The sequence below is a fragment of the Bos indicus x Bos taurus genome, chromosome 17 (assembly GCF_003369695.1).
Source record: "Bos indicus x Bos taurus breed Angus x Brahman F1 hybrid chromosome 17, Bos_hybrid_MaternalHap_v2.0, whole genome shotgun sequence".
Taxonomy (NCBI): Eukaryota; Metazoa; Chordata; class Mammalia; order Artiodactyla; family Bovidae; genus Bos; species Bos indicus x Bos taurus.
In genome coordinates, this window is record NC_040092.1 from 14,026,070 (window position 1) to 14,053,482 (window position 27,413).

Here is a 27,413-nt window from a genome sequence, read left to right on the forward strand (position 1 = left end):
GCATTAACTCCACTTACAATTGTTTTATATAAAGAATGCTTTCTCCACTCTTTATGCTTAACGTAAATTAAGTTCAGTCAACAGACATGATTGACTGAATCCAACTAACTAAAATGGTTTCTAAAACCATTTAAATAAGTTTCTATAAAATCTGAGTCACATGTTGAGAAAGTGATTACTAATTAATGACAAACATTGGAAATAAAACTCATCCTCTTTCATTGTATAGATGACACCAAATCACTCACTTGGCGTTGCTCTAGCGTAGTATGTTTCAGCTTGGTTCCATATATGCTAACGAATTAGAAGAAAAAAGGAACTTCTGTTCTTCTAAATTGGGTACCCTGTGAAAAACAACTTTCAGGCAGAGCCAATACTATTCAGATGGATACCTATTCAAAAGGCATTTATTTACACTTTCAGTATATTAACATCAACAGTCCTCATAAGCGAGCCTTCAAATTCCAAGCCCTGTACTAGCTAGCAAAGGGCAAGAAAAGTAGTGTTGAAAAATATTCAAGTAAACTGCCCTTTCCCTGCCATACTCAGAACAATACTTTTATACAAATCAAACAAAACTCTTACACAATCTTTCTGGGTTTTCTACCATAATAACGGCTTAATGTGATATGATTTTTTTCTTACTCTAATTTACAGGACAAGTAAGACTCTTAACGTATCTTTCAATTCTCCAAACTAGTAATAATTAAGTTTTAATATTTAAAATAATCTTTTTAAGTATCTTTTTTTGCCATTTTAAATCTGTATACCAAATCAGTGAGCTCAAATAAATCCAATTAGTTAAAGGCACTCCAACTGTGGTAAATCAGCATTCACATCAGTTTTGGGAAGCAATTCCTTTTATTTCAGGAAACTTAAAACTTTTAGGTTTTCAGCTTTTATATCTCATTTGATTTAACATTAAGCTAGCGCTGGTTTTTATTATATGTTCAAATAGGTTTCTCAGCAAGCTATTGATCTGCTATTTGAAGAATAAGCAGGCTTGCCATCCTGCAGATACTTTTGTTGACTGAGATACTTTTGATACATCCTGCAGTCGTGTCCAACTCTTTGCGACCCCATGGACTGCAGCCAATCAGGCTCCTCCGTCCATGGGATTTTCCAGGCAAGAGTGCTGGAGTGGATTGCCATTTCCTTCTCCAGGGGATCTTTCCAACCAAGGAATCGAACCTGGGTCTCCCACACTGCAGGCAGACACTTTACCGTCTGAGCCACCAGGAAGATCAAGATACTTTTGTTAACAAGCCTTAATGCCCTGTTTTTAACTGTACTTGTTTAAACACAAGGAATATTTTCGTTATATTTCATATACAGTGACAAAACAAGGCAAGGATTCTTCATATAAATGAATTTTATAAAACTGTAGAGTTCCCTCAAACTTCACATGTGTTTACATACCCATGGCTGATTGCACACTATCTCATATTATACTATGTCAAGGTAACTGGCAGATATGATTCCTGCCAAATCTTGCCCAGTAAGCACTATTTCACACGGGCCATGCTCTGTCCCCTGACACTACACCACCAGCAGCACCACCACTTAAATTCCAATCAGTTTCCTGCCTCAAACTTCATACTCCAATTTCCAGCCATACCCCTCCCCCTGCCCCGGGTATGAGGGGGACTATTGGCTCATAAAATTAGCTCACTCAAGTATGCAGAACAGAGCTGTAATCTGATCTGAAATGTGTGGGAACCTGGTTCCATCTTGCAACATAACATAATTTTAAAATTTCCCTTTAACTGGAGGAAACGGATTAATAGGAAATTTGGCACTTGAGTGGACCAAACATTGCAGGAGGCCCAAGTAGATTCTTGTCTGCTGGGAAAGGTGGTCAGGACCAACACAATAGCTTTTGAGTACGAAGAAAAACAACTTGATTCTCTGAGAGCAGAATGAAACTAAAATTAAAATCATACGCATTTACTATGGAAAAGTTCTTAAAAATAACAACCCCCTCACTTTTTTAATGAACTGTAATGAAAAATTACTTTATTTAAACCCAAATATTCAAGTATCTGTTGCGTGCCAGGTGGTTGATGGATTGGATTTTTTAAAGCAACTCCTTTAGAACACATATGAAACACACCTGCTATGATACACAGTTCACTTTTAAGCCTATAAAATGAATTGAGAGGCAGTGGGAAGAACAGAAATCTAAAGGTTGGAACCACTTACTGGAATTAAACACTATGGACCTCTGTGCAAATCACTTAACCTCTTATTTAAAAAGCTAAGGAGACTTTCTTACCTCACAGGTTCTTCCAACTCCAGTCACATAACAAACCAGATTCTTTTATTAAAAAGTAGCATTAAGTAGTTTGAAAGTCCACACTTGGAAGCTAGGAAACTGGATTAAAATGTAAAGTGTTTTAACTTTTCTTAATTTTATGGTAAATTAAATAAAAATTACTAATACAGAGATACAATATTAGAGTCCTCTGAATAAAATTCTGAAAGAATACCTAAGAGACCATTCACAGGGACTACCTCTTATGAGTCTGGGAGCAAAACAGCTGAAGAGGGAGGTTTTTGTTGCCTTCTAAACTACCTAATTTTTCCTAGAGCATTTATTACTTTTATAATTTTTTTGAACCTCCAATTTTTAAAAAACTCAGGAGCACGTAAATCATCGCAGGCTATGTAACACAGCAGAAAGCACAAGGGACTACGGACGGGGAGAAAAGGTGACTAGTCTGCCTCTGTCTGGCTCTGTGAGCTTGGGAAATACATTTGAGGTACAACATTATAGCTTTCTTATGAAAACAAGAATGAGACTGCTCAGTGTGTTACTATCCCACTGGACTCAATTTTATATTAACTGGTCTTAGGTTACTTTTCTCTCATTTAGCCATTAAGTGTGTCCATCAAACAGTGAAATAACAGCAGGACCTAAACAAAAGACAGAGTGCAAATTAACTTCCCTATAATAAAAATAATTAACAGCCCCCCGCCCAAATCTAACCGAGTTCTGAAAATGTTTCATTTGCGGAAAAGAAAAGAAGGTATAAAAGATATACTTGGTGAAAACCTGAAATCTATTACTGACAAAGGTGAATAAATATACACTTGGACCTAGACCTGAATGTTTTATTAGAATGCTTTCCAAACATATGCTAGAAAAGTAATTAAATTTAAAAATTATTATCAATCACATAAATTACAACTCTGCTGGAGTTAGGATATTGTCTTGTTTCTGAATTGACTGATGGTCATACTTTCTGTCTCTAAATATTAACCCCATTATGGATTTCCCTAAAGATGGATCTGAATGCATGAAATTATTCTTTGTAGTTTAACATTCGCCCTCTTAACAGACAAAACTAAGGTTTGTTATTTTATTGTCCTTCTCAGCTTCATGTGACCAATACAAGGGTTAGGTGGTTATCAGGCAGCTTTCTCAAAACTTCCTACCAACATGCATCTCTTTATTGTACTTTTTCCCCGTTTCACACCTCTTGAATAAAACATATTGTTAAATATTAAAACTTAAAGTTTTCTTAAGCATTTAACCTATGTTCAATTTTTAAGCTTTGAAAGAATGCTTTTTCTCACACCTCATCTAATACATAAATGAATAAATGACGGGATGGTAATAATTTTCTCCTCCGAAATTCTAAATTTGGCTAAATGCCACAAATAAAGTGTATTCTTAAATTACTATTAAGCACCAGTCGCTGAATATTTAGGCAAAACTTCAAAAGATGGGTAGAAACTCACCTCTCTGTACCCCTGATCTCTATTCCTTTGACCCAAGGATTCAAAGTGACACCTAGAAAGACTTCCAGTTTGACAGTGCTAGGGGAAGAAGCAAACCAGGTGATGACCACAAGGGAGCCCTCAACTGAGCAGCTTGCACCTTAGACCCTTAGGCCAAGTGCCCAACCAATGCCCAAGGCCTGGAAACTCGTTCTTCCTTCTAAATATGCATTTAAATGTCCTACTTGGGCTTTATAGTGCAAGCAAGGTCTGTAAAAGAAAAGCAAGATTAGGAATCTCCTTCAAAACCTTGAACACTGCCATCTCTGTCTTTTCTTGTGTCCCTTCTCCACAAAATAGTTTTCCATTGTCTGCAGTTAGTCCAGGAGGTAAAAAGCGAAATCATTTGTTTTTTATTTGTTCTTTATGACGTCACACCTAATAGTAAGCCTGTACTTTTTATCTTTCTCTAACTTTTTTCATTTTTTGGAGGAAGACAGTACTTATTCTTCGTTTGTTGAAATCATGGGCAAGAGCCCTGGGAGAACAGAAATCCCGCTGTGCCCTGGTCGCAGTCTAGTCTCACTCACCACCACTCCTTACAGGCTGAGGAATGCTGGTGTTGTTTAGTCACTAAGTCGTCTCCGACTCTGTGTGACCCTATGGACCATAGCCCACTAGGATCCTCTGTCCATGGGATTCTCCAGGCAAGAATACTGGAGGGGTTGCCATTTCCTTCTCTAGGGGATCTTTCTGACCCAGGGATCGAACCTGTGTCTCCTGCTTGGCAGGCGAGTTCTTTACCACTGAGCCACAATAATAAGACACAAGGACCCAGCAAGCAGTTTGCAGAAAGGTCTTGCCCTTCTCCTGGAAAATGCACTCTTAGCTCTGGCACTTTTTAACTCTGTTACTAAAATTCTCTAGGTCTCCACGATCTCATCTGTAAAACCAAGGTAAATGACACAAAGCTCCAAGTATGTAATGAAGACTGGAAATAATTTATGTACAACATTTAGCACAGTATCTCAATTAATAATATTCCTAACTTACAAATATTAGCTCCCTTTCCTTCCAACTTGAAGTTTTGCTACTGAATATCTCTATCTTAGTTGGCTTTTTATTCTACCATTTCAATTTGACTGTGAGAACACATCCAAGCCTATACTGCGGACTCTGGGAAGCATGACTGCCTTTCTGCTGATGCCTTCTCTTTGAGTCTGAAGTAGATGCCAATTGATTAAACCCACACAGAGAGGCCAAGTGGCACCAGGGAGCGCTATAAAGAAATCCCTGTTAATTCTATAATAAGGCTTAGATGCCTCTCAATTGCAATAATGTGAGACATTGATAGGTTCAAAAAAAATTTATCATGAGCAGTAAGAGCCTGCAGGTTGTAAATGCTAAAATCCTTGGCAAGAGAGAAAATAAGACAATACAAAAGGCACTAACTAAAAACAGTCCCAGACTATGTTAATAAAATCTGCAGAAGCAAGGAGTCAAGAGCAAGAGGGAAAAGTTATAGATGAATCTCCACAACTCAGTGGCCAGTTTGGACTGAGCCATCAAAAGAAGTTTGGTATTTCTGTTTAAGATCTTTAATTCTCAGGACAATGTTTACTGGTGGCTCTTTTGCAATTCTTAAATTCTAACAACTACTCTAACTATTTAGACATTACTAAAATAGCGTTTAAGTGTCTTATCTGTACTCACGAACTATTACAAGTAATCAAAGCTTCATTAATGTAGAAATCTGTCATGGTTTTAAACTTGCTATTTTGATGTTATGCTCTTTCAAAGAACATATCCTTAGCCCACATTCATTTACCAAAATAAATAAAAATCCCAAATCTATCATTGTGGCTTAAGGACAGAACAGTGTCTACAGGCAAAATTCACTTGTGGCTCAGCTCTCTACCAAAAATGAACACCTAGACAGTTTCTTAGTACAAGCACATAAATTCAGTGATACACAGGTCCTGCAAAGCAATTCATCATCTTTCGTACATCTTGGGCCCACAACAGAGAAATGTCATAAAAGAACTTCTATATAACTGTCGAGATCACTTGAGGTCTCCTATTAGAAACTATCTCTTATCTTCCACCGTACCTTCCTCTTGAGATGTCAAGTCTTTGCTTAAGACACCACTGGGATATGTCTCCTTGCTATTCTCCTCTCCACGATTGTACCCCAAGTCACCCAAACCTCAGATCCGACAAAATACAGTTAATTTCATGAATCTTTTCTCTCCACTAGAACCCACATCAATATCTTACAATTTTCCCCTTTAGTGCTTAATATTTCACAAACCAAGACACTAATTATATATAGTGTCTTATCTCTAATTGCTTTAAGTGTTTATATCTTGCCTTCCTGACAATAGTAAGATCTTTGGAAGGACTTTGTCAAGTTATTTTATCCATGTTGACCAAATACCAAAACAAAACCATTAAAACAACAACAACAAACTGTTAGAAAAGCTGTTCACAGAACACAGATAACAAAGTAAACAAATCCTGAAGCTAGTAAACTTCCTATATAGTCCCATAGGTACATACTTGGATTGATCTTCAATACATCATTACTATAAAGTGAAATAAAGCAATGGAACGATGGGTAGGATGCGTGCACCATGTGGTATACTATGTGCACAGAAAAGGGAAATATACACACTGCGTATCTGCATAAACTCATCTCTGGAAAGACACAAAGAACCTGGGGGCTTCCCTGGTGGCTCAGATGGTAAAGAACCTGTCTCCAATGCAGGAGACCATGGTTTGACCCCTGGGTTGGGAAGATCCTCTGGAGAAGGGAATGGCAACCCACTCCAGTATTCTTGCCTGGAGAATTGCATGGACAGAGGAACCTGGTGGGCTACAGTCCCTGGGGTTACAAAGAGTCAGACACAACTGAACAACCAACATTTTCATGTTTTTCCAGGTTCAACATGATTTAACACTAGGAGAAAAACTGACTGGGCAGTAAGTGGAGGAGATATTTTCACCTATGTAATTTTGTGCTGTTTAAATTTTACACTATATACATTTATTTCCCATTCTACACAATAATTTGAATAGGATAAAATAGCTTTTCGGTTAAAGAGAAAACACTGCCAGATATGTACATTTTAGTGAATTATCATGAAAGTTAAAATGCTATGCTGTGCATGAGATTTACTATGATAAAGACACATACAAAATCATCTCTTGGGTATCCATGGAGATTCTAAATTCTAGCCCCTATATTAACTCTGTAATTAGATAAATATTTACCTCAAAAAATTTATTTACAATCAATGATCACTCCTACATTAAAGGTATAATCATTAACCTTACTAGTGAAGTCAGCATGAAAAACTGAGGAAAAATAATGGTTGTGAAACTAGAAATGCCTAGACCTGAATCCTCGACTTTCTAGCTATGTGGCTTCCCAGCCAATCACTTTAGCCTATCCAGACGGCAAATTTCCTTTTAAGGGCAGAGGTCTTCAAATTTAGGTACCAGGGCCAACTACATCCCATTGTAACTGAGAGTGGGGGTTCAGCTGCTTGCCTCTGGAAAGTCAATAAAGAGGCCAGTTGGTGAAAAGAAGAGTTTGCTTTATTTCAGAGGGTGGCAACCAGCAGGAGAGCAGACTCCTGTCCAACGGCTAACTCCCCACCACTGACAATCGGTGGGCAAGAGCTTTTACAGACAGAGCGAGGCGGCAACATGTAGAAACAGCACCATTAGCTCTGACAGTCATCTTGAAATTGGTTTCTTTGAGGCCATTTCTTGGAATTAGGGTAGCTTATGTCTTGACCAGAGTCTGGTCATCATGTAAACTTCCACCTAGTGGGGATTTTAATATTTATAAGACAGCTCAAAGGACATGGCTTAGAATATTATCTATAACCCCTGAGGTCCTTGACTTTGCTCATTAGGTCTCCTTTGATGATTTTTGTTTCTCCATTTTCTCACTTCTTGGATTAAACATATTCTTTGGATAAATTTTTCCACAGACAAAAGGCAAGCTGGGGATATGAGTGGGGTGAAGGTAGGGGAGGACCATTAGGTCCTGCTCCACTTCATGGTCACCTATTTTTTTGTAAATAAAGTTTTACTGGAACAGTCTATTGCCTATTTGCTAACATATTGTCTATGGCTGCTTTTCCAGTGCAGTGTGGGATGTGACTAGTTTTGACAGAAACCATATGCCCTTCAAAGCTGAAAATATTTACTATGTGCAGGAAAAGTTTACCTGCCCCAGCCTAAGAATAAAATGCAGACAAACCACATCTTTGTTGAAATTTTTTTAAAGTGCAGGAATGCTAAGCAGGCAGCAGGTCAAAACTACTTTCAAAATAACTTGAAGACATTATCCTTTTCACTCTGATTTTCTCCAAGTGCACAATGGAGTTTTCCAGAGACTACACGGTGTTTTATGTCACAACAAACTATAAGCAGAAGCAGACACAAGAATACAGCTGTTTTCCCTTAAGCCAGACTTTAAAGACAGTCACAAAAACAGTGCCACTCTTCTAACTAAATATTTTCATCTTTTAAAAAGTGTTATTTTAGTTTAAAAAAGTTATTTGTGTTAACATATAATGGCCTTGTTACTGTTATTTTTAAAATTTATAAACATTTTAACTTTTCCAGTTTTATTTCTTTAAATACTGAAAAGTATAACCCAATAAACAAAAGCTCTATTGGGTGTTCAATAACGTTCACAGGTGTTGTGAAGTCAAAAAGTTCAAGAAACTGCTATACTATAGCTCAAATGTATCACAGCGCCATGATTAACTGGCCTACTAGAACAGTCTATACACTGGGCACGGACTGAGGATAAACATGAGGTAGTTTATTAATCATGGACAGTACCAGGAAAATCAATGGCACTACCACCATTCTGTGCAAGTTGTTTCTGAAAGAAAATTTGACAATTTGCATTAGATACTCCTTGGAGTACTTTTTAAAGAAATTTATTCAAAATTCTGAAATAAGGTCAATGGAAGACAGGCTGTCCTTACAATACTGTATTGGGAAAACAGCTAATCCAAGGATTAGCTAGTGTCTCAGTTCTTCGACTATGTACCCAACACCTCAGAACACTGCAGTAAATTCACACGGATGTGCCAGGATATTTTAGATTGGCAAGGCCAGGGGAATAAAGTGACATCTGTTGGACTCTACACAAACCACTAGCTCAAGGCAGTCTACAGTCTCAATATTACACTATACTGCATTCACGGCAATAAAGTCAGATCAGTAGGGACAGGAAATAAGAGCAGTGACAGCCAACTGGACTCCAAGGTCTGGGAAGCTGCGGTGCTCAACAGACACGTGTCCTATTTATAAGCAGTTCGAGGTAAGAAAAAAAATAAATTTTATTCTTTCAATTTATGTACAATATTTGTTCAAATAGCTACTAAGTTGTAGGTGCATAAATACCAATTAATTTTCTAGAAAAAGCTAGCTACTCAAATGATCTCTGAATTGGTTTTCACATGTTACTTGTTCTTTCACTAATTAATGAGTTGATTAAAATATATGGCATTTATTCATTTTATATTTGCAGTAGAGTCCAAATTTTACCTATCATTCTTCACTCCATGTCAAATATTCTTATCTAGATCATTCTTCTCACTTCAAGCTACATAAGTGATAAATGTGTTTAAGAAGGAAAAAGAATAGAAAACAACTGTCCCCTTTCTGGCACCCTTATGAGGAACAATTGGGAAAAAAGCGAAGTAAAAAGCAAGTGCAAAAATATGTTTCTAGAAGGTCTGACAGATGCCTATTCAAGCAAGAGGAAAATTCGGGAAGTATCTACTACTTTTAATTCATGCTTTATATAAATAATACAACTTTGACATATATGTGCTTAGTTGCTCAGTAGTGTCCAACTCTTTGCAACCCCACAGACTGTAGCCCACCAGGTTCCTCTGTCCATGGGTATTCTCCAGGCAAGAATACTGGAGTAGGTTGCCATGCCGTTCTCCAAGGGATCTTCCCAACCCAGGGATCAAACTCAGGTCTCCCACATTGCATGTGGATTCTTTACCATCTGAGCTACTAGGGAAGCCTTCTGATGTATCAGTTCAGTCGCCCAGTTGTGTCCGACTCTTTGCGACCCCATGAATCCCAGCACGCCAGACCTCCCTGTCCATCACCAACTCCCGGAGTTTACTCAAACTCACATCCATCCAGTCAGTGATGCCATCCAGCCATCTCATCCTCTGTCGTCCCCTTCTCCTCCTGCCCCCAATCCCTCCCAGCATCAGAGTCTTTTCCAATGACTCAACTATTCGCACCAGGTGGCCAAAGTACTGGAGTTTCAGCTTTAGCATCATTCCTTCCAAAGAACACCCAGGGCTGATCTCCTTCAGAATGGACTGGTTGGATCTCCTTGCAGTCTAAGGGACTCTCAAGAGTCTTCTCCACCACCACAGTTCAAAAGCATCAATTCTTCAGCGCTCAGCTTTCTTCACAGTCCAACTCTCACATCCATACATGACTACTGGAAAAATCACAGCCTTGACTAGACGGACCTTTGTTGGCAAAGTAATGTCTCTGCTTTTGAATATGCTATCTAGGTTGGTCATAACTTTCCTTCCAAGGATACAAATAATATTAAATAATCTGAAAATGGAAAAATAAAGTGACACACAATGCTATTCCTGAATTATGATCATTTAATTCTGAAAAGCTGAAAGGTTTCATTCATAATACAGTGAAGAGTATATAAAGTGCTATAAGAATCTAGGAAACTTATGAAATAGATTTTAAATAACCTGTCAATCCATTCATTAAGTATCTCCCACTTAATCCCCAAAACAACCAATATATAGACATCAATATACCCTTATTATTATTCCTACTCAGAGTTTAGGGGGGCAAAAAATAGGAACCGAAACACAGGATACAGCAAGTGGATCATTTTGACTATGTACACTAACAGCATAACCAGGAGTCATAACACAGTCCTAAACTTCTGTCATTTATGTCCAAAGGAGCAGTCTGTTGGATGGTAGATGCAGGCCCATCAGTAGCACTTATAATAATGTATATATTTGTGCATCCAATTCCTGAAAAAAAAAATCACAGGTACACGAAGTTCTAATTCCTGAACTCAATTCTGATGAATCTGAATCCTTACATGGTAGGTCAGGATGACTGGTCCTTACTCAGCTGCCTCATCCTGTCTGATGTCATCCTCACATCAACTCCAACCTGGCAGCTCAGGGACTTCAGCTGCTTCTGAAAATATCTTATGTGTTCAAAGGAGTTACAGGAGCACTACATGAATCCTTAAAAGAGATCAGATATACAATGTGCCAATGGCCCAACTGAAGGCTTCTTCTCTATGATATATATACTTGGAGGAATTAAAAGAGCTCTGAAACTTAGGAAGCTTAGTTTACAGTAAATCAAAGCACAAATACAGAATGCTTTGTTCCACAGCAGCTACAGAACATACCCTGTATTGTACTTCAAACAGAATCAAATGATACTTCGACTGAAGCATCCTCTGGTTTGAAATGCACTTAGCAAGTACTTTATTGAGTCTTTCCTGGGTATTTTTAACTGCATATATTTCTAAGGGTTGGGGTAAAGGGAGGCCTTGTCATTATTAGGGTCCTTTATTAGTAATTTATCTTTTTGAACCTACAAAACATGCACAAAGTGATCAAGGTTAATGCAAGAGAGTACATGTTTAATTTAGCACATGAACATAATCATGTGTCTCAAACCAGTAAAGTTTTTAGAGACCAGGTAAAGGAAAAGCTACAGGGATAAAGTCAAAAAGTAAAAGCATATAATCCCATTTTTTCTATTTTCACAAACTGGGTATTTAAGGGCTATCACAATGTCTTATTTCTTTCCTAAAAAACTCTAGTTGAAATCAAGGCCTAGAAATAGTCAAGGATCCAATAAATCATTAGGAGAAGAAAGTGGTCATTTCAGGGATGTGAACCATACACTGATATAAAGCTTAACTTTTAGATCTTGAAATTATAAATAAGAAACAAAGGAGGGGAGGTGGCATGCTTGCACTGAAATTGATGTAATACTTTAAAGTCCACTGAGACAAACCTCAAAATTCTCCAGCTAACAGTCCAATTTTCTCCTTCAGTGAAACGTACCTTCTACAGTCTTTTTTTTTTTAACAATTCACCTAACAGAGAAATACTTTAGTCAACTGTCTTCAATTATACATACTAAGATGAGATGTTTCTTTGTTTTCTTACATTTTCAGTACCAGATAAACTCAGCAAACAACACTGGGTCAATTTCAGTGGTACATAATAATGCTTTAAATGTTCCCCAACAAGGTTCTTTCTAGGCTCTTCTGTGTGCAACCAACTAGAAAAGCCTCCTTTTTTCTATGAGGTCTGTTAAGAACTCAAAACATGTTAAGTCTGTTTCCACTAGCAGAATTGCAACTCACAGGCCAGCAACAGGTGGCAAAGTCCAACAGGGTAAAGTCTGCTTTCTACTTATGGAATACTTAAACTAAAGTAACCATCATAAAGAGAGCCCAACTGCTCAAACCTGAAACAGGAACAAATCACTAAATAATATTGAGAAAAGACTCATGCAAAACTGACAATTATAAGAAACAAATGTTTTAACCCATTTATAAAAGGTAATAGTTGAAAATGGGAATGTAATCTTAAAAACTTTGATATTTTGTTTTACATTAAATCAATTTTAAGACATTTTTTAATGGATTCTCATCTTAGTACAAATTCAAGAGAAAAATAAAAAATTTTAAATAAAACACACACACACACACACCAAGAATAGTAAAAACATACTATTGATAAATATTGAGGTAAAATGTCAGGGAAAAAAACAGCTAGAAAAGTTGCCTCAGGGGAGCAGCTCAAAGACGAGAGATCAAAGTTAACTTGAGTTGCCAGAGAAGACAGAAGCAGGGTGGCAGGGTGGGGGAAGAATGGGAACAAAAGAGAAAAGGAGTTGAAACCATACTACTAGGAACTGGGAAGGGCAACTCTGTCTGGACAAAAGGCTTCTGGGGAACAAGAATGCCAGATAAAATTCGGGTAACACCCTAAACACTGACACCACATTATGGTCTTATACAGGAGAGCGCCTCACCAAAAGCAGTCGAACAGAAGGATACAAAGGGTATTTGAAACACGAGCAGCTTGAAGTCAGAAGATCCAGACAGGCAGAAGACTGTAACAACAGACCAGACCTGAACAGTCCAACGGAAGCTTCACAGTTAACATAATTTAAGATTTCATCTGAACACTCACAGCTTCCATATTCTTTAGCCATAAATATTGAGTTATAATACCTCAAACTTACACAACTATTAAGGAAACCCTACATGAGAAATAACTGTCACATTCTGTCAGGTTCTCAGATAGAAACCTAACACCTTTGAAGAACCACACTTAATAAAAGCTTCATTTTTATAATGCCCTATGTCCTCTAACAGTCCAAATACATCAAAGAAGTAAACCAACTACTTATAAATCCCACTGGTACCTAAAATTTCTTCTCCTCTCTTGCTAATCTCATTATGAACATTATTACTGAAACTAACACAATCCCTTTCTCTAGACACATTCTTGAAAACTTTCAGACCTTTTGGAACAGTAATCAAATCCCTTGAATTGGTAAATAAAGGAGTTACTTTCTGCTTACAGCCAAAACAGAAACACAATGAAAACAGTATGTTTCTGGTGGTAGACAAAGAAGGCAGAAAAGATATATATGCGTGTGTGTGTGTGTGTGTGTGTGTGTGTGTGTGTACATACACCGAGGACTTGTCCAGATTCTACAATTTCCCTGGAAACATTTTAGAAATAATAAATGCTAAAACTAAAGTCCACAGGATTCAGTAAGTCCCACAAGGTCAGATAGTTAATGGGAGACCATCCATATTTCTGGATGGAGCAGTGATCAAGGATAGCTCTGTTTCCAGCTTAGTTTCGGTCCTCTAGCAGGAATTAAAACAATGCTATTCACAAAACCTCTTCAATGTATATATATGTTCAACTATATATGTATATGTTTACAGATATATAGGTACATTTTTAAGGAAAAATCCACCTGCAATGCAGGAGACATGGGTTCAATCCCTGAGTCAGGAAGATCCCTTGGAGAAGGGCATGGTGACCCACTCCAGTATTATTGCCTGGAGAATCCCATGGACAGAGGAGCCTGGCGGCTACGGTCCACAAGGTTGCAAAGAGTTGGACATGACTGAAGAGACTTAGCACAACACATCTCTTACTGTAGGGTGTTTAAAATCCATTTTGAAACTGGACAGTATATATTTAAACTGTGAAAATCCATTACTGATATTCAGGATATAAGTCTTTATTGTGTACTTTTTAGACTACTAATAGGACAAAATCCAAAAACCAACATTGATGATTGCCTTTTGGTTATTTTTTAAAAAAGGAAAGTAATTTTTAAAAAGTGAACAAGCTACTTCTGGTTGAGCCAGTCTTTCAATTTAACACTCTAAGCATCACGTCTGTGAAAGTACAAAGCAGAGTGCGTGGTATATGAAGGATACTTTTAAGAAGGATAGACAGTATCACTAAGACTCATCAGAGGCTCTTATTAAATGTCTCCTGCCTTCCTAGTAATAGATCCAACAGTTTACCACTGTGCAGATACCTGTGACAAAATATAGCAAGAAGTCTACATTCCTATCTTCATTTCAACTCCCATTTATAACTTAGGCTACCACGACCTGAAATTCACTTCAACGAAACTGCTCATGTCATGTCCATCATGACTGCCTAACTACCTTTTAGAATGTATTTTACATGTCCTCACTGGTAGAGACAGCTGATTACTCTTGACACTTTAGAAATTCATGGCTTTGGTGATACCAAACCCCTTGGGTCTGTCTCCTTTCTCACTGACCTTCCCTAGCCTCCTTTATGTATCACTTTTCTCTACCCATCCTGTAAATGCAGATGCTCCCCAGGACTCTAACCTCATCTTCTCACTTTTCATACAATTCTCAAATTCAAGAGACAGATACATAGTACCTTCTGATATATCTTCCATCAGATAAGCTAGCAGAAAATGACTACATATTTTATAGATCCACCAAAAGCAAACAAAAAATATGGTAAAATTATTATGTATGATTAATACATCCAAATTGTCCCATTACTCTTCTAAATTAATTTCCCATCATAAATTCTTATAGGCACCATACACGTGCAAATTAAATTTACATGGAAAATTACAAGGCTATCACTAATAACCTTATTTTTCTGGACACCAATAAGAGATTCTCATTACTTTTCATAATGAAGTGCCTGTTTAAATATCTGCTTACCCTCTAGTGAGATCCCTTTCCCTGAATTTTTATCTCTGCATCTCAAGAGGGAAACACAGATGACTGGGGCTATAAGGAAAGTACAGGAAAGAGGAAGATGGAAAGGAAAACAAGAAGAGGTGAAGAGACAGGGGAGGGTGAGGAAAGAGAGGGAAGGAAAGTTTTAAAGTGCTAGAGAATACTGGTACCTCAAAACATTCCATCCTGTTACACAGAAACTAAAATCAAAGGACAAGTACATCTCTTGCACATTAGGTAGTATAAGAACATAAAAAGGAAGTTACAGAAATAATTCCAGGCTTAAGGGTCAAGACAATATCCAGATGAGACGGCACAAAAGCACTCAGCGTAATACACTTCCCACTGTGTACGTGCATGTGCGTCCGCTGACAGCACACACAAGAGTAATGAAAAGATCTGAAAACACGTGAGGCTACTTGGAGCATTACCCAAGAGCAGGGCAGGTTTGCCGATGAGGAAGAGATGGCAAATTAATTCAAAAAATGCACTGGCAAGTTCGTATTTGTGTTAACTCAGCTACCATAAATTTGATACCAGGAAAGATCAAAGAGCCAAACTGCTATTGGGGACAATCAATTATTCTGTTAAAAATGGCATTCAAAGACTAAGGAATATAAACTTCAAATTCTGTGGCAGTCAAATGTGGGCTGAAACTAGACTAAAGTAGAAGATTGACATCTTTCCAATAGAAAGAACCTCCCCCACTGGATAATTTTTACGTTATCTTAAAAGAATATTTTTTTACTGGTTTGTTTTTAAGAATACTCTGGAAGTATTCTTTTTCAAGTTCAACATACCTTAGAAATCAGAAATTTTATTTGTTTGATGTCAGCTGTCACAACTTTTTAGGACAAAGCCAAGTTCTCTTTCCTACTGATTATATTTCCAAGAATGAGTAACAAGAGACACACTACTATAGCAAAAACAAAAAATGATATAAATTTCTTTTATCTTCCTGGACCTGCCTGGTCAAATCTGTGTGTGTAAATTTATACACATATATAATTTTTCTTTAATTATCCTGAACATCATCTCATATCAAACTTTGAGAACTCTAATTTCAGAGTCCTTTAACAAATAACTTATTTTTACTATCAATACAGAGAGAAATGATAGCTCAAAAAATAATATATTATTAATCAAACTCATGAAACCTAATCATCAATATATTCTTTTGTCGCCACTATTAAGAGTTATTTTAGCTTACTTAAAATATGCAGTGTGTTAAGTGGTGCTTTTGATCTAAAGTATCTATATGCTAGTATCAGTTTACTTTATATTTAGAATATTATTGTTTACAGTATGTTCTTTTTATTTGGGTCTAATGATATCAAATTAGGGAATTCCTAAAAATATTAATTTGTACATACAATGCATTTAGCATTTGCAGCAAATTTTCCTCTCCATTGGTATTAAACTGGTATGTACAAAAAAAAAAAAAGGAAAAACAACAAGAAGCTTAAAGAAGATTAATTTGTTCTTATTTCTCAACTAAATTATAAACTAGTCATATAAATTAACTCATTTAATCTTCACAATAATCCTCTAAGATATCATTATCAATTTAATAACAGCAAAAAATATAAGTTCAACTCAGAAAAACAAAACAACTTTTATAAAAGCAAATAACTTGTAAAAAGAGGTGTAGGATGTGATACTAACTCTTCTAATCCTAAATGACCTCCCCTACAGCACTACCCTATCCACCCAAAATGACTTAAACACTGAGATTCTATTCAACATCCGACAAGATACTCTATTTTCCACTCAGAGAACAAGAGTGAAAAAGTCATTACCCCTAATAAAGTTTTATTATACCATATGCCAAATTTTTTAATAGAATCTTTGCTTTAAAATGTTTTCTAATCGTTAACACCTTCCAAAATAGCTTTTTAAAAGTATCAATATTTCTACATGAAAAGTTGCACAAGATTCAACTACAACTATAAAGTCTTAAAAATAATAAAATAATTTACACAACTCAGAAATCAATAGCCTCCCAGGTACACAAAATCAAATATCCAAACATATTACATGTATTATTTACATCTGGTTTGCTCAAGTTAGGAAGACTCTGAGTATCTAAATAAAGTGTAAAGATATACAAGCTATAAAAGAAGTACATCTGACTGTTAAACATTATTTTTTATATTAAAATAGTAATTGCTACTCCTTCAACCACTCCTATTTCTACATTTAGCTACAATAGCTACTCCTATTTCTACATTTCCTCTTCATCCACAAATTCCTCACAAATCATCACACAAATATCTGTACCTTTTGGTCAAAACTTTCAGGACTGGCTCAGTTAATTCATCAGAGACCAGTTGTGAGAATGCACACTGAGCATGGAGAGGCGCGCTAAGGATGGCAAAGGAGAACCCTACACTAAAGCAAGACCATGCATCACCATTCAGACTCTCCAACAATAAAAGCCCAAACTTTAACCAGCAGGAAAGTTAAGACCTCTATAAATTTAAAGAAAATGCTAAGATGAATTATGTCCATGAAACATTCATCAGTTAGACGAAATCAGTAAAAATAAAAGGAAAAAGAAGTTCCTCTCCATCATTCAAAGCATCTGTAAACAGAATCACACCCAGACACATTAGTACCTTTTTTCTAAAAATCATTATCCTTTTTCAGGCAAACTTTGATACCCACAATACCTACTACCTACTTAAACACAATTTTAAATAAATGCTAAGTGTACTAAAAGGGGAGAAATATTTCAAGGAAGTTAATGATGATTTGGAAAAAGAAAAAGAAAAGTCAATCCCTAATTTATCTGATTTGAAAAATCCCAATTTTCATAAATTAGGTTTAGTTAATACGGAGATTCCACAACCATTTAAATCAAAGCTTTATGACATACAGATTGGAGAGAAGGCTGGTATTATCAGAAGATGAGTCAGAGTAGCCAACTGAAATTCTGGCCAACTAACCAAACTGAACCTTCCATAAGGGCTTCAAGAGCTCTCATCTACAGCCACTAGCTGGTACCCTTAGCTTAGGACGACTTCACAGATAGTAAAATAGAATCAAGACTGTGTCCTCAGTTCTATAAAAAATGAAATAATCACCAACTTCCCATTAAACTCACACTGTGTTCAAAGGAAAGTGAGATAAATATTAGATTTTGATGGTTTTGGATTTTGATTCTGGCTTGATTGATCTAAAATTCCACGTTTGTTTAGTATCAAAGACTGCCTTTAAAGCCTTGCATATGATACATGATGGTAAAAAGTTTAGGACTGTTTAGATAAGTAATTCCCAGTCCTGGTCTGGTAACTATCAAGAACGTGTTGACCAACTTTTAAGGGAATCAAACAATTCTATAAAAACTGTTACCATTTTAATTCACTTGACTATTGATGTAAAGTTATGCCACATAACACTTTAAGGAATAAAGATAAATTAGAATAATGAGAATAACAAAATAGAGTAATTCAATTCCAAAGAGTGTGGCTATAAGGAAATCAGACATGCGTTACCAATAATTCTTCTAGCTGAATTTAATATTTCATAAAAACTTAGTAATAGAGTATTTAATAAAATGTGATCCAGGAATCTTTTTCAAACATCAAACTATTTCAAACTATTAACATTATTGGAAAGTAAATAAAAGCTGCTTCCTCCATTCATCTCTTCTCCAAAGATAGTTGCAGTCAAGCAAAAGAAACCAAAAGACCAAAAGCAATGCAAAGACTCACCTTTTGTTGACTGGCTTTTCATCTTTTTCATAGGGTCGGACAAACCATTTCCCAATCCTAACGAAGTTCTTATCCATTAGGCACCTACAATAATTATATCAAGAATACAGTTTTAATAACGAATTAGCAAGTCACTGAATCAATAATCAGATAAGATCCACAACTGAAAATAAAACCATTACCAATTAAATTGGCAAAATGTTTTCTCATCACTTAAAATTTTTACACTATACTAAACTGAAAGAACTTTCTGACTTTGGGCACAGACTTCCATTATATATTATTCTTACACATTAAAAAAAAAAAGAATTAAGTTGAAAAATTCCTGAAGCATTTTACACTTCTGAATTACTTCAAGTTCAATCACACCTCTGTGTGACTTTAATTCTTCTGTGATCAAGAATGTTGGGAATACATACAACATTTCCTATGAATACCTCAGAGAAATTCTTCCAAGTGTCTGATGCCCGTTTTTGCAAGTTTTAATGCTGGACTTGCTTGGTGTGTGGCAGTCAATTCTTTAGCAGGGATTTTGGTAACAAAAGCATACCAGAGCCTCTTTTTTTTAAATTTATTTATTTTAATTAGAGGCTAATTACTTTACAATATTGTATTGGTTTTGCCATACATCAACATGAATCCGCCACAGGTGTACACGTGTTCTCTTCAACTAGGTACTTTCCTTTTGTAGATATGGTAAAGCATTTCATTATGGCTTTGCCAAAACAAACAAACAAACAAACAGAGGAACTGCAGTCATTTCTTCACTAATGAATATTTGCTTTCTTCATATCTAAATTGTGCCCTGCTTCAGTTTTCACACCACTTTATGTACATTATTTTCCCATGTCAAGTCACAGGGTACTCCTTCTGAATACATGTTAATGGCAACTGAACTCAACTGATATAATACCAAAAATGCATACAATTCAACTGAAGTGACAACAATACAGATAGCCATGACCAAGTTCACTGGAATACAGGCAGATGACAACTATATCATAACTTCCACCCAGTCAATTGTGAGCTGCCATCATTTGTAAAGAATATGACTGATTTTGAAAATATAAAAATGTGGGAGAGAATGTGCATTTTGAAATTGATGAAATACAGTAATCTCTAACACTATTCAATGAAATCATACATATTTTGTAAGAAAACCTGTCAGAAAGGTAGATGTAATTCTTCTACACAAGGTTGTACCCACCAGCAAAAGAGCTGCACAGAAGTTCTTTATTGAATATTCAGGCAATTCTGCACGTGGCTTTTGCCTCTGTAATTCCCACTCCATCAAGGAGGATGGAAACAATTCAAACCTTCACCCAACTCATTACAGATTAGATGCCTTAGTAAATGGCAATAGTTTCTGTTGGCCACAATGTAACTCCCTGTGGGCAGAGCCAATTTAAAACAGTGTTGCATCAAAAAGCCACTGGCTTCAACTAGCTTTATTTTGAAAACTATTTCTACAACAAACTTCCTTAATTTACAATGAAAAAAAAATCATTTTCAAAGTAACCAGACTGTTCTAAAATTATAAATAAACTTGCTTTTTAGGATTAAAGACTGTATGACTCCATTAAAGTTAGAATAGAAAATAAGGAAAACCCATAAGATGGAAGTGCTCAAGAAGCAAAACTAAAAAATAAAATTAACAGTTTATTCTCTAGTTAAGGGACTTAATTGCATTTTTTAGGTAGATGACATATATGCTGTCACATTCATGCAATTCTTTATTCATTTTTAAAGTCCAAGTTTATCTTGTAATTGATTAATGTTTCTTTATTCTCCAAAAGCTATTACTAAATTGAAGGTATATCTTAAAATCAATAATGGAAAGCAACAGGACATGTACAGAGTCACACCAAACATTAAACACTGTCTTCTACTGACACTCATCCTCACTTACTAAATACCATTTTTAAATAATGTATTCATTAGCTTATAAGTCTTAAAGGTCAGAATTCAAAAAACCCATTTGTTCAATAACAGAGAAAACATGAATTTACAGTTTATGGAAAGAAAAAACTCCAAGGCTTTTGACAGTATAACATCTCTCATTAAAGAGGACAACGTGTAGTCTGTTTCAAAACCCCTGCCCTTCTATGAAGTAAAAGCAACAAATTCTATTCACAATTTTCATTCCAGCACAAATGAGGGACTGGAGTGGAGGAGCAGCAATGCACAGCCAAGGACAAAGGCAAAAGGCAAAAAGCTAATGAAAATGCTGAGGGTCTACTCTGTGCTAATACATCTCCTGGAGTTTCCACTACAGATCATATTTCTTTGTCAGGCAATGTCAACAAAAGGTTATTACCACTAATACACAAAACAGCTATGGAAACGACTGCTCCTTCAATCCAAAAACATCTGGTTCCAAATCAGAGTCATAAATGACTTTTGTGATTTTTCAACCAATAACCAGTGTCTACATGATCAGTGATTTTCCTCGCACTGGAAGGAAAACATGAGAATGCACAGTTGCACTGGATGAAGCCATGTTTTTAATACTGTTCTAGATCTGTGACTGCCTGCCTGCCTGACTTCTGCATAAGGGAGCTATCACAAGTAACCCTGTCACCAGTGATGTGACAGAACGTTAGCAAAGTCACCAAGTACCTCAGAGAAGTCTGGGACCAAATGAGTGAAGATGCTGAATGTGCTCCCTCTCTATCCTCTGACTCCCAACTCAATAGAGAAGTACAGACATGCTGTTAGATGTAGAGATGGGTAAGAAGTTTCTTTTTAGTCAATGAACAGGTTAAAAGAACTCAGCAACTATCATTATTAATTTTTATACTCCGCAATCTCTTAAATCTCCACTATGGCTGACCCAAAAAAACAAACAATCTCTCTCACACACACACACTCTCTCTCTCTCTCTCATAAACACACACAGTGATACACATGAATCCTTCAAGACTAAGCAGTACAGAAAGTATTTCCGTCTGGAGTCTTGTGCTTTATGCTATGGGAGGAACTGTGAGAAGACATGTGGCTCTGCTAAGAAAGACAGTTCTGCCACCTGACTGATACCTGGAACTATGCTGGCTCAGTAGCAGATAATATATTGAGATACTAATAAGTCCTTGCTTCTCAATCATTTTGGGGTCATGATTCATGTAATATACTTCGTATATTTGGAGTCATGATATGCAATATGCTTTATGTTCTGCTCAAAAGTAATAGGTGCTCAATAAGTATGTCAGAAATGAATGCTATACGCTGAGTATTTTCCTATTCACAGTGTAATACTGAAACTCCTCTTGTTTGTAACCACTAATCAGGGGCAACCTCACATTGTTATTTGAATTTTCTTGTGTGTATGTGTTTGGGGCAAATATATATATTTCATTTCCTTACAGCCCATCACAACTCACTCCAGACTAAAATCATAGTGGATACTCAATATGTGGAAAATTAGATCAGATCAGTCGCTCAGTCATGTCCGACTCTTTGCGACCCCATGAATTGCAGCACGCCAGGCCTCCCTGTCCAGTGTTAACAATGTTTAGGAATATTGGCACTAGTATTCCTATGCTTTAATTATACCTGAAGAACAAAATTAAGCTTTTTTTTTTTTTTTTTAAAAGAGAGAGAATGCTGTGCTATGCTCAGCTGTGTCAGACTCTTTGCAACCCCATGGGCTGTAGCCCGCCAGGCTTCTCTGTCCATGGGACTTCCCAGGCAAGAATACTGGACAGGGTTGCCATTTCCTTCTCCAGGGGGTCCTCCCAACCCAGGGATCGAACCCTTGTCTGCTGCGTCTCCTGCACTGGCAGGTGGATTCTTTACCACTGGACCATCTGGGATATCCCAAAAGAGATAATGCTAAGATATAAAAACTACAGTATATCAGAAATACAATTTCCCTCTTTTATACCGTATTAACTTTTATTCTTTTTGAGAGACAAAATTTATATTTAAGTTGACAAATATGTAAACCTAGAGATATACCTCATCTGCCAAAAACTGCTTTAAATCAACGTTACAAATAGTGCTAAGAATTTCTATCAGTTAACTCTGGCTATCCACTCAGTAATCCCACTCATTATTGTTGAGATTTAAAAAATCACCTTACTACTAAAATATGACAAAATTCTGTAAAGTAGTACAACAATGTCTTAAAAGATCACAATGTGCTTTCAGATTTATAAAGTGTTCTGTAAGTAATATTCTAGGTAAGTATTTCTTTTTGGAAATAATCCCAAGTCCCCTACTACCTCCCTAAAAATCACTATTTCAAGAAGAGAAGAAACAGGAGCCAAAAAATAAAAAAGAAATCCAGTTGTGTGTTTGTGGACACATGATTCTGCATCATGCCAAATGGTTCTAAATAATTAAGTTAATTGACTACAAGAACAACCTGACTCTGAAGTTGGCAAGCCCCAATCTCTAATCCCACAACAACAGGCAGACTTGACGTAAGATCACAAGAGCCACAGCAGTAACCACAGCATAAATCAGCAATCCATTTCCCAGGTAGGATAGCTGGGAGGTTTAGAAGGGAGCCAACACTGGCTGCGGCTCCTTCTGAGCCCTCATATTCCATAGGCACCATAGCTTTCCTAGATACAAAAGTCCAAGGACAGCATTCCTCCACCACATGCTCAACTCAACTGCCCCTTTGTGCAAGCATCTACTTACAGGGCTGTTCAAATACACCAAATTTTATGTAACTTCATACCTCACCAGCAGTAGTCTTCACCTCAGCAGCCCAATCTATATCAAACATGTATGCAAAGAAGTATTTTCCCAAGAAACTGCAGTGCTCCCAATTCCCAACTAAATAAAAGAAACCCCATTTTTGTGACTCCATGGACTGTAACCTGCCAGGCTCCTCCATCCATGAGATTTCCCAGGCAAGAATACTGGATGGGCACCTATTCCCTTCTCCAGGGGAGCTTCCCGACCCAGGGATTGAACCCAGATCTCCTGCATTGCAGGTGGATTCTTAACCATCCGAGCCACCAGAGAAGTCCAATTTAAGGTTAAAGACATCTTTTTCAACGGATCCCTTCTATCTTCAGTACTTCGGGTTCCTACTGTGCCCGAGTGGATGCTGTCTCTTCCAACCAAGTAATCCCTATTATTTCCATCCTCTCCAAAATCTCTGTAAGGCTAAGGCCTTTTGTAGGACTGGCCTAACCTGAAAAGCCCATTCTACAATAGTTTTGAACATTTAGTGTCTGATCCTACTCTCTAACCACACAAATAATAGTAATACATTTATATTTAAAATTTAAAGTCTTAATCCTTTCCCAGTCCTAAAAATATTAATAAATATTTTAGGTCTAAAGCCTTAGGTCTAAAGCCTCATCTTTCTAATTCTTTTAAAGAACTCTACACTGCAGCAATTCAATAAAATGAGAATTTATTAGTCATTTCCTGCTCTAATTACATTTATTACCCCAGGACCCTCAAGGTTGCAGTGTTACATCACCATTTCTTCAACTAAGGCTGCACTACTCACTATCCTCTACTGAATGTATTTATCATTTTGAAATATATTTATCATTTTGAACTACCACATACAAGGACCTTGCTCATCTGCCCTCTGATAATCACCTCTACTGGATCACAATACCATAGGGTATTGAAAGCTACTAATTTACAAATGCAATATTATTGTTATCATATAATTCTAATCCTCTCCATGTTATTTTTAATGTCCTTTTCCAAATTGAGTATCTTCACTTAAAATACCAACTCTTGGCAAACTTAGAAGCTCCAGACCAAAGGCAATTTTACAGCTGTGTTATAAACTTCCATGGGGGGAATATGCCAACAATCCATTAAAAAAGCAGCACCAATGGATGACTCGGAAGAGCCATTATGTTTTACAAAAATCAAATACTCACAGATTAAAGTCTCCCTAAGTAAGCATGGGGACTTCCCAGGTGGCTCAGTAGCAAAGAATCCTCCTGCCCATGCAGGAGACTCAGCTTTGACCCCTTAGTCGGGAAGATCCCCTGGAGAAGGAAATGGCAACCCACTCCAGTATTCTTGCCTGGACAGTTCCATGGACAGAGAAGCATGGTGGGCTGCAGGCCATGGGATCAAAAAAGAGTCGGATATGGTTTAGTGACTAAACACCACCAAGAAGTAAGCGTGGACTGGACAGAGCACAATGGCATCAAAAGACCCATGTAATCTTCCACTGTGTGCAAACCAATGATCTGCATTTTAGAGGAGGGAAGGGGGGGGATGGGGGGGAAGAGGGGAGAAAACCAAAAAAAAACCCCTTTCCATCAAAATCAGCTGTGTTTAATTCTAAAAGCTTAAGAAAATTAAAATTAAAGTATACTACCACATATACCCACACATAATTGCAATTTGACAGTATCATGGCAGGCATTTTAAGTATGTCTTCAAAGCTACAAAAGCAAGATTTTCCTAAGTCCCATATATGGTGCAAATCACTGAGGCAATAATAAAAACTCTGGGTGATATGAACTACACACATTTCCTGAATTTGTTTTAAAAGCTTTTCAATCAAATGTTTCACTTCATTTAAACAGTTACTTGGGAAGGTATGGTACATTATGGAAACTATACAAATTATAAGAGCAACAGCCATTATATCTGTAATATTAAAAATGCCAAAATGAAGAAACGTCTGAAAAAAGACTACAAGTTTTTGTTTTCCAAAATTTATTCACAGCTAAAGTACTTTAGTACTTTTCTATTAATGAGGAGTGTGAGACAACCTAAACCTAAAATACAAAGTGTAACCTTTGACAAGTTCATTAGAAATACATACAGAAACCCATATGAAGCTGCAAAGACTGATTAAGAACAGTTTGAAATAGAGCATTACTTTAAAAGAGAGTGAGCAGGCACAAAAAGGTGAGGTACAGTGGAGTCAAGTCAAACTGGCAGAGATTCTATAGGAATAAAAAAAAATTAATGGTATTTTATTATTCTAGTCATTTTGCCAAAAGGGATAACTGCACATTAAGAAAACAAGCAGCACCCTTTCTCAGAAAGGAGGAAAAATAACAATGATCGTATGATATAAAACTTAGAAGGCCTACATACTTTCAGGTACTGAAAATGACTCAGAAATCACAGGTGAAGAAAATACCGAAAGAAGCCAACATGGTCAAAGGTTTTAAAAACATGTACACATACACCAATAGTTGTGTTTCAGAAACGTATCTGGTTTTAGTAATATAACTAGCACCTGTTTGGAAGATAATTCTTGGAGAAGAGCTTAATTAAGAGACATGGTAGACTGTATCCTTTTCCCAGTATGTGCTACCCCTTCCTTTCCACTGACATCAAGCTTGGCCGTGGGACTTTAATACCTCTCAGTGATAGTTAATACTTTCTCACTCACTGACTTTAAGCTTGGTGGTAAATGTCCTAGTCAATGAAATATAAGCAGATATGCCATGTACCACTTCTGAACAGAGGCTTCAATGGGCTATTACATATTTTGCCATTGCTCTTTGCTCTTTACCAGGAGTCTTTGACAAGGGGTGCCCCAACCGTATAATTCCTGCCTGGAGGGAAGAGGATACAGAGAAGGGCTGTAGTAAACGACTCACAATGGACAAGAAGCGTGAGCAAAAAATGAACTTCAACTGTCAGAAGCCAGTATGGCTTTCAGATCTTTTGTTACTGCAGTGTAACTGAGTCTAACCTGACTGACTGAAGTTGTTGCTGCTGCTGTTCAGTTACTGAGTTATGTCTGACTCCGTGCAACCCCATGGACTGCAGCACACCACGCTTCCCTGTCTTTCACCATCTCCTAGAGTTTTGCTCAGATTGACTAGAGAGGCCACTGCAATACTACATGAAACACCCATGAAGTCTTAAATTAGGCCAGTAGCAATAAAAAAATGAAGAGAATTGGACTGACTAGAGGAAATCCTAAAAGGCTGAAGGAAAGGGTGAGGATATATATAGTAAAAATATATAAGGATATATAGTAAAGAACCACAAACAGAAAAAATAATTAACTCAGTGTGTGCAAGCTAAACTGCTTCAGTCACGTCTGACTCTTTGCAACCCTATGGAATGTAGCCTGCCAGGCTCCTCTGCCCATGGAATTCTCCAGGCAAGAATACTCGAGTGGGTTGCCATGCCCTCCTCCACGGGATCTTCCCGACTCAGGGGTTGAACCTGTGTGTCCTGTGATTCCTGCATCACAGGCGGATTCTTTACCACTGAGCCACTGGGGAAACTCCAAATTAACTCAGGGGACCAAGCTAGTGAACAGGCCGCTACAGGGAAGCTGGACTGATGAATTATATACAACCCCCAATGAACAGAATCAAGATCAAGAAAAGAAAATTACAGGGATACAGATTTCTACTCAGCATAAGAAACTTTGTAACAGTGAGTACTCAGAAGATAAAAAGAACTCCCTTGGGCAGCGAGGCTCACATAATCAGAAGTACTCAAGGAAAGGACAGATGACCACATTAACAAGGATATTATAGAATGGAATTCCATAATTAGCTGGGTAAACAGACTATTAATGTTGTGTCCAACTGTAGCAACAGTAACATCAATACTTCTGTTAGCTAATATTAATAGCAGTTAACCATTTATTGAGCTCTTTTAACAAGAAAGTTACTGTGCTGAGGAAACCAGCCCTTCACCCTTTTATAGGTAAGGAATAG

General features: G+C 37.0%; 1 protein-coding gene across 2 annotated transcripts in view; it reads right to left on the reverse strand.

Moving 5' to 3' along the window:
* MED13L (mediator complex subunit 13 like) overlaps positions 1-27,413 on the reverse strand; it is a 277,887-nt gene that overhangs the window by 102,540 nt on the left and 147,934 nt on the right. For both annotated transcript variants that reach the window (XM_027566693.1, XM_027566692.1), the window contains exon 4: positions 18,781-18,864. In XM_027566693.1, coding sequence (XP_027422494.1) covers positions 18,781-18,864 — 84 coding nt within the window. The remainder of the gene's footprint in view (positions 1-18,780; positions 18,865-27,413) is intronic.